The 6,305-nt window shown below is 32.0% G+C and overlaps 1 protein-coding gene across 1 annotated transcript; it reads left to right on the top strand.

The window, feature by feature from the left end:
* Positions 1-645: 645 nt before the first annotated feature.
* Positions 646-5,758, top strand: LOC134262681 (translocon-associated protein subunit beta-like). Its single transcript, XM_062745048.1, has 6 exons — positions 646-754; positions 2,380-2,543; positions 2,875-2,973; positions 4,030-4,141; positions 4,759-4,836; positions 5,578-5,758. Exons 2-6 carry the CDS (start codon positions 2,380-2,382, stop codon positions 5,686-5,688), a joined length of 564 nt encoding a protein of 187 aa, XP_062601032.1. The 5' UTR covers positions 646-754; the 3' UTR covers positions 5,689-5,758.
* The last annotated feature ends 547 nt before the right edge of the window (positions 5,759-6,305 follow it).

Raw genomic sequence — 6,305 nt, 5'->3', positions numbered from 1 at the left:
AATTCAGCTGATTGGTCAGTTAAAGTCATGCTGGTGCCTCATTTGCTAATCTGACGCCAAAAAATATAGTCCCTGTTCCCATGCAAAAATATTTGTCCAAAAAGAAGTTTTGATTCATGACTGCAGAAAACTGTATTATAGAGAATACTTAATAATAATATTTAAGTTTGAACATGATGAATGTAAGAGAGATCGATTGATTGAACTACATTTCTACAAACATTATTAGCTGATTCTAGGGTGGTGAAAACTGAAACGCAACATAACTTTTCTGTTTACCATGCCTCCACATGCTAGTCACTTCCTAGCCACATTTCCGTGAATAATTTACCATATCTCGCTGAAGTCTCGCTAACTCTCGCCAGAGCCACTGCCAGAGCTACTCTGAACTCATCGGGTTTTATAATTTGCAGAACACCGAAAAATAAAAGGTTCCGAACACATTAGTAGGGGTGGTAATGGACGGTTGACACAATGCAATAGTAATGTGGGTTAATGTCATAAAGAGTTGACATAATGTAATGGATTGTTGACACAATGCAATAGTAGTGTGGGTTAATGTCATAAAGAGTTGACATAATGTAATGGAAGGTTGACACAATGCAATAGTAGTGTTCTGCTATAAGGCAGTGACGGCGTTCCATAGATTTCCGTCAAACGGACTTTTCATCGGGATCGGAGTTACAAAATTTCTACACCGCCACGTTGATTACTTCCCCCTACGGACACCGGCTTGAGGAGTGCTGAAAGAAAGGTACAGTTTCTGAATGGTGATGTTTCAGTTTGTTGAATTTCTGACATAATCCGTTAAAAATCTTAAATATGAACACTACAGTTGAATTAGTATATCAATTACACGAGTCTGTAGTTTGAATATTGTAAACTCTATAGGCTTCAGCCTAGCTCCTGGCAGCATACGTGGCGTTCATTATTTTCATTTTAATATTCTAAATGTTCCTTTTATAAAGAAAATGAATGAAAGGATTCTAAGCCAGATAATTTAATCAGGTGTGATTGAATTGAATTTCATCGTTTTTTAAGACGAGTGCACTTGCGGTGTTAAAGATGTATTTGTAATTTTTTCTTGCATATTTTAAATGTGCATTTGTTCTGCAATATTTGTTTCTGTATTGTTTATAAAAGGTTACAGGTGAAAATGTATACGTGTATTTATTTTTGGTGGACATACTTTCTACCTTGTATAAAAAACAGAGATTTTGAACTCTGAAATCTCACAATTTCTCACATGGCTAACCATATTGTTTACTTTTTTCCCCAATTTGGCAAAGCTCACATCTTGAACATTTAATTAAAATCAAAACACGTTTGACTTTAACAAGGATTATAAAGTAAAATCTTTTCATTTAACTGAACAAAGTATTGAGTATTGAGAATGTCAGACTTGTCGAAATTTTTTAATCGCTGTCAGACATTTGGTCTGACAAAGTTGAATGTTCTGTCAGACCAGTCAAACTTTTGTCAGACCAGATGCTTGTACCTTATTTTGACGCTGAGAAAGTCAAATGAATAACAGCACCAAAATGCCCCTTATTATTTTCAATAGCCTTCAATCTAACAAGTTTCCTTTCTTGGGATAGAGAGTCTTTAACATAGACATAAATAACATGTTTTATGACTTTGTTATAAAAAATTTACTTGGCTGTCATCAACACGCTGCGTATGCGGCCATTTTTTCTGTGTCTGTGACCTTTAACTATGCATCCCGATCCCGACCTTTATTAAATTTGCTTTACGCTCAAGTATTTTTCAGACGGTCATCTGGACTGATGTTTTCTTAAATGTTATCGGTCCAGACAAATTTTTACCGGCCTTGCCGACAGGACCGATGGATTTCGACAAGTCTGGAATGTTTTACTTTTCATAATTATCTTTCCCAAAGAAGCACAGTTAATAAACATGATAAAAAAGGAGAAATCAGAAATACTAACATGAGATCAATGGTTCCACAAATCTTTGAAATTTTTCTTCTTACAAATCATTGATCAAACGGATTTGATCAAACTAATATGTCTGCAGTGTGCTTTTAATGATGAATCCATAGTTTCAAAACTTTAAAAATCAAACACCCATATAATTATACATGTATACATAAAAATTTAATCTTAAACATATATCTTAAAACTATCAAGCAAAAAAAATATTGTACTTTATTTTATTTATTGATGTATCATATATTGACAACAACCCCCTCCACCCTGCATCAGAATCCATTACTGCATTATGCTTACTGTTTAAACATATAAATTAATGTAAACTAAAATATTCTATATGTACATTATCTGTATGAGCCATTTCAAGCTTGAACTTTTGGGCTGGTAGAAAATGATATTTGGTAACATAAACTTTTTTGTTTGGCAGATGAAGTTGTGGATTATAGCTGTGCTGATCAGTTTTGCTGGTAACAGTTTATCAGAAGAAGACAATGTTGCAAGACTTTTGGCCTCTAAAACTGTTTTAAACCAGTATCTAGTGGAAGGCAGAGATTTAACTGTAGAATATACCATCTATAATATTGGGGGAAGGTAAGCTGTTCTAAATATTTTAAAAGTAATATTAAGTCATGTCTCTTGTTAAATTGTAATGGAAATGAACATGTGCAAGAAATATATCTCCATTTTTAAAGCTTGTAATTCCTAAAATTGTCACACAGTAGGCCAAGGGCAAAAATTTTTGCAACTTCCTTCATACTGTATGCAATTTGCCTAAAAAAAAAAAACTTTGGCAGTGCTTATTGTGCAAATACATATTGTAGCCTATGGACACATGTTATGTAGATGATTAAATTTTGATATAAAATTGTATGCATGGTGTTTTAACTACTGACAAATCACATTATTTTGTATTGTTTTTCAGTGCTGCTCTGAATGTTAACTTAAAAGAGGAGGGTTTCCCTGAACAAGACTTTGAGGTTGTCAAAGGCAACTTAAAAGTGAAATGGGAAAGAATAGCACCGTATCCTTTTGTAACAATTTTTGAAAATTTTCTGAGCTAGAAACGATTATTATTCTCAGTGCAATGAAATAAAGGTGTATTATTTATTCTTTAAATTTTATCAAAGGTCTTCTGAATTATTACATGTAAATATAACTTCAAATCCAAGTACTGTAGATCTAGCTCTCAAAGTGACCTTTAGAATTCCACGCTATCTGGCTCCTAATTAAAAAAAAGATAAGTCGCCAATGCAAATTTTTAGTCACCGGACAAATTTTTCTTAGGTGCTAGTTAATATGTATGCGGACTGACTGGGTCAATCCCAGGAAGGGGAGGGGGTCTATTGCAATCATAAAGATTCTTTTCTTCTCTTCAGAAAAAAAAAATGTTAAAATAATTTATAGTTTCAGAATTTGATGATCGCCAACTTACAGTAATTTTAACTGGTGGTCAATTTGGTAAGTTATAGAGAATTATTAGCCTCCAATGAAAATTTTTAGGCACCATGGCGACTAAATTAGTTGCCAGTTAGAGCACTGAGATCACCAAATTTTCATTATTTTTTAGGTTATTTACTCTTAATAAGGAAGACAAAATATTCACGATTTGTGGTTATTGCTGTCCTATATTTAGGAATACCAGTACTAATTTATGCAAGAATGAAATTTTCGTAAGCACATTGTCTTGCTAAATTACTTACTAGTATGTGAAAATAAAGTTCTCGCAAATAAAAAGTGATTTGCTGTATCACATTTGTAAAATCAGTTCAGAAGAATAGTAGTATATTAAACATGTAATATATTGCAACAGTTGTTTAAGATGTGTAGTCTGCTTCAAGTTTATTTTGATATTGGGTATTTTTATTTCAGAACAATTGTTACAGATTTTAGGCCATCTTAAAAGTAAGATAAAAAAAAAATTTTGGTTGGTCAGGTGTGATTATTGTGTCTGTGTGTATATTTCCTCCCCCCCCCCAATTTTTGAGTACAAAAGAGTACATTGTATTTCAATAAACTTAATCAATAATGCTAGGAACTTGTCTTGAAGAAAGCACTGTTTATTCCTTAATGTCCTTAGTGGCACTAACGTGTCCCATGCCGTTGTTCTCCGTCCATTACAGTTTGGCTACTTCAACTTTACTGCAGCCGAGGTCTCTTACAAACCCACCGAAAATGCGGCAACAGAAGTGGTATGTACTCTTGAAGAACTGTGTATATTTGAATAATGAAAAATAAATTGATGATAGAATTGTGGCACACTGGCACAAAGATTTTGTATCCTGTTATTAGATTGATAAAATTGTCAGATTTTCCTGAAAAAAAAATTGTTTTTTGCCTTTATTCTCTCAGAAGATTTTTTAAACACTTCTACATCTTTTTTTTTTAAATAACAGTACTGTTTATTTCCATCCTCTTGCATCCACCTTTTTGCATTCTTCGATGCATTGAATGTGTTAGTTAGAAGTGATCTGTTGATGTCTAAATTTTGAACTACATGTAATATTTACCGTAATTGATTGATTGATTCCTTTTATGCTCCACTGGTCAGAGACCAGAAGTGCTTATGCTTTAGAAAGGTGTCATTTTGCCACTGCCCAACTGTGCTAGTTATGGAAAATTTTCGACACAGACTAAAAAAAATAACTGTGTTTATATCTAGATTTAATGTAGAATTAAGATACAGAAATTGAAGTACATTATATGTAAAGGGTGAAAGTGTCTGATTTCATATTGATGCAATTTGGTAATGTTTATTATATTTATATGTGTTTCAAAACACAGTAATATGTTATTGATTTGATTTTAGATTGGATTTACAAGCGCCCCAGGAGAGGGTGGCATTGTTGGCAGCAAAGACTTTGACAGGAAATTCTCCCCTCATGTTGTAAGTACTGGATTGTACTCATCTTCCCCTGATTAATAATGTTTTTAATCTAGAATTTACATGTACATGTATAATCATTTTATTAAAATATACAATTTCATTAACTAGAATTTATGCAACTTAACTAAAATCTAATGTCATTAAACTAAAATACAAAAATGTATTTAATGCACTAAAACTAGAATATGTAATTATATTGAACTGGAATTTAACTAAAACATCAAACAAACTGTTTTGAAAAAATAATTCAATTTTATTATAAAATTTGTAAAATAAAACACTGGAAAGAAACCAAATGAACACTGTAAATTATAAAAAAGGATATATTAAAAATGACCATAAGTTTGGATAAGAAATGAATAGATTAATAATTAAAAAAATACTTCTGTATTTAGCTATTTTCAATAATAAATGTATATGTAAGTTAAATATTTACATGTGTATCATCAATTTCTTCTGTATCTAAACTTTTGAAAAAGCCACCCTTATATGACAAAGAAGGGGAAAGTCAAACAAAAAGATACCAAAGAAATTGTCCAAAAAACATTTCAATTATAAGTCTCTGTTAGCTCATTTTCTTATCATTTCTTATCATTTCTCTTAAACAGAGCAGAATGATACTGTAAAGTTAGTAAAGCCAGTGATTTTTTTCTGTAGGAGGCATTACATGAAAAGTTGTACATATCAACAGTACTCTGGTGCTTTAGAAAATGTTTAAAATTTTGAATTTTTTTTTTTCAGTTGGATTGGTTGGTTTTTGCCATCATGACCCTGCCATCTCTCACCATTCCATTTTTACTCTTCTACAGAAGCAAGAGCAGATACGATACACCCAAGCCGAAAAAGAACTAAATACTAATATATTTAAATTTTTTACATTTTTTTTTCAATTTTTCTTTTATAATAAATTTTCTGAAAACTATCTCTTGGGTCAGTTTTCAATTCCATTAGTTAAATCATCCAATAGGAATGATTGAATGTAAGCACGGTTGGTCAAGTGTACTGTGTTCTAAAATATGGAATGTGTACATAGATATTTATAAGAGTTGCCGTTCTTACATTAAAGAAAAAGAAAGAAGGATGTATTATATATGTAATATCTGAAAAAGAATTATTTTGAGAATGAACAATACTAGGTTTTGTAACATTCCTGTACAAGAAAGAAGAAGGGATATCTTAAAAATTCTGTTGATTAACTTATACTACGAAGCAAACCTGTCGGAATTTTTTTCAACCAAAGAGCCTGCAGTTCACCATGATTTGAATAATTTATAATCTACACTACCCAACAAAGCTTACACGCAAGATTGGGCTTTTCTGGCATAGTGGTTCTTGAGAAAAAAAGCCCCAATGCAGAATCCCCTTTACTCAAGGATGTGTTGTCGAAAGTTTGGTTAAAAGTGTAATAGAAGGACGGACATTAATTGTTTGTCAAACAACACTGCGAAATACCCGGTAGTCCATGAGCC

This window comes from Saccostrea cucullata, unplaced genomic scaffold, assembly GCF_032062105.1.
Source record: "Saccostrea cucullata isolate Sc308-1 unplaced genomic scaffold, CSIRO_AGI_Scuc_v1 ctg624, whole genome shotgun sequence".
Taxonomy (NCBI): Eukaryota; Metazoa; Mollusca; class Bivalvia; order Ostreida; family Ostreidae; genus Saccostrea; species Saccostrea cuccullata.
This window is presented reverse-complemented; position numbering and strand designations above follow the sequence as displayed.

Excerpts from the sequence above, each read along its gene's own strand:
- LOC134262681 (XM_062745048.1), top strand. The coding sequence starts at position 2,380 with ATGAAGTTGTGGATTATAGCTGTGCTGATCAGTTTTGCTGGTAACAGT. Across the intron at positions 2,974-4,029 it reads AAATGGGAAAGAATAGCACC|TGGCACTAACGTGTCCCATG; the intron begins GTATCCTTTTGT and ends TAATGTCCTTAG. Across the intron at positions 4,142-4,758 it reads AAAATGCGGCAACAGAAGTG|ATTGGATTTACAAGCGCCCC; the intron begins GTATGTACTCTT and ends ATTTGATTTTAG.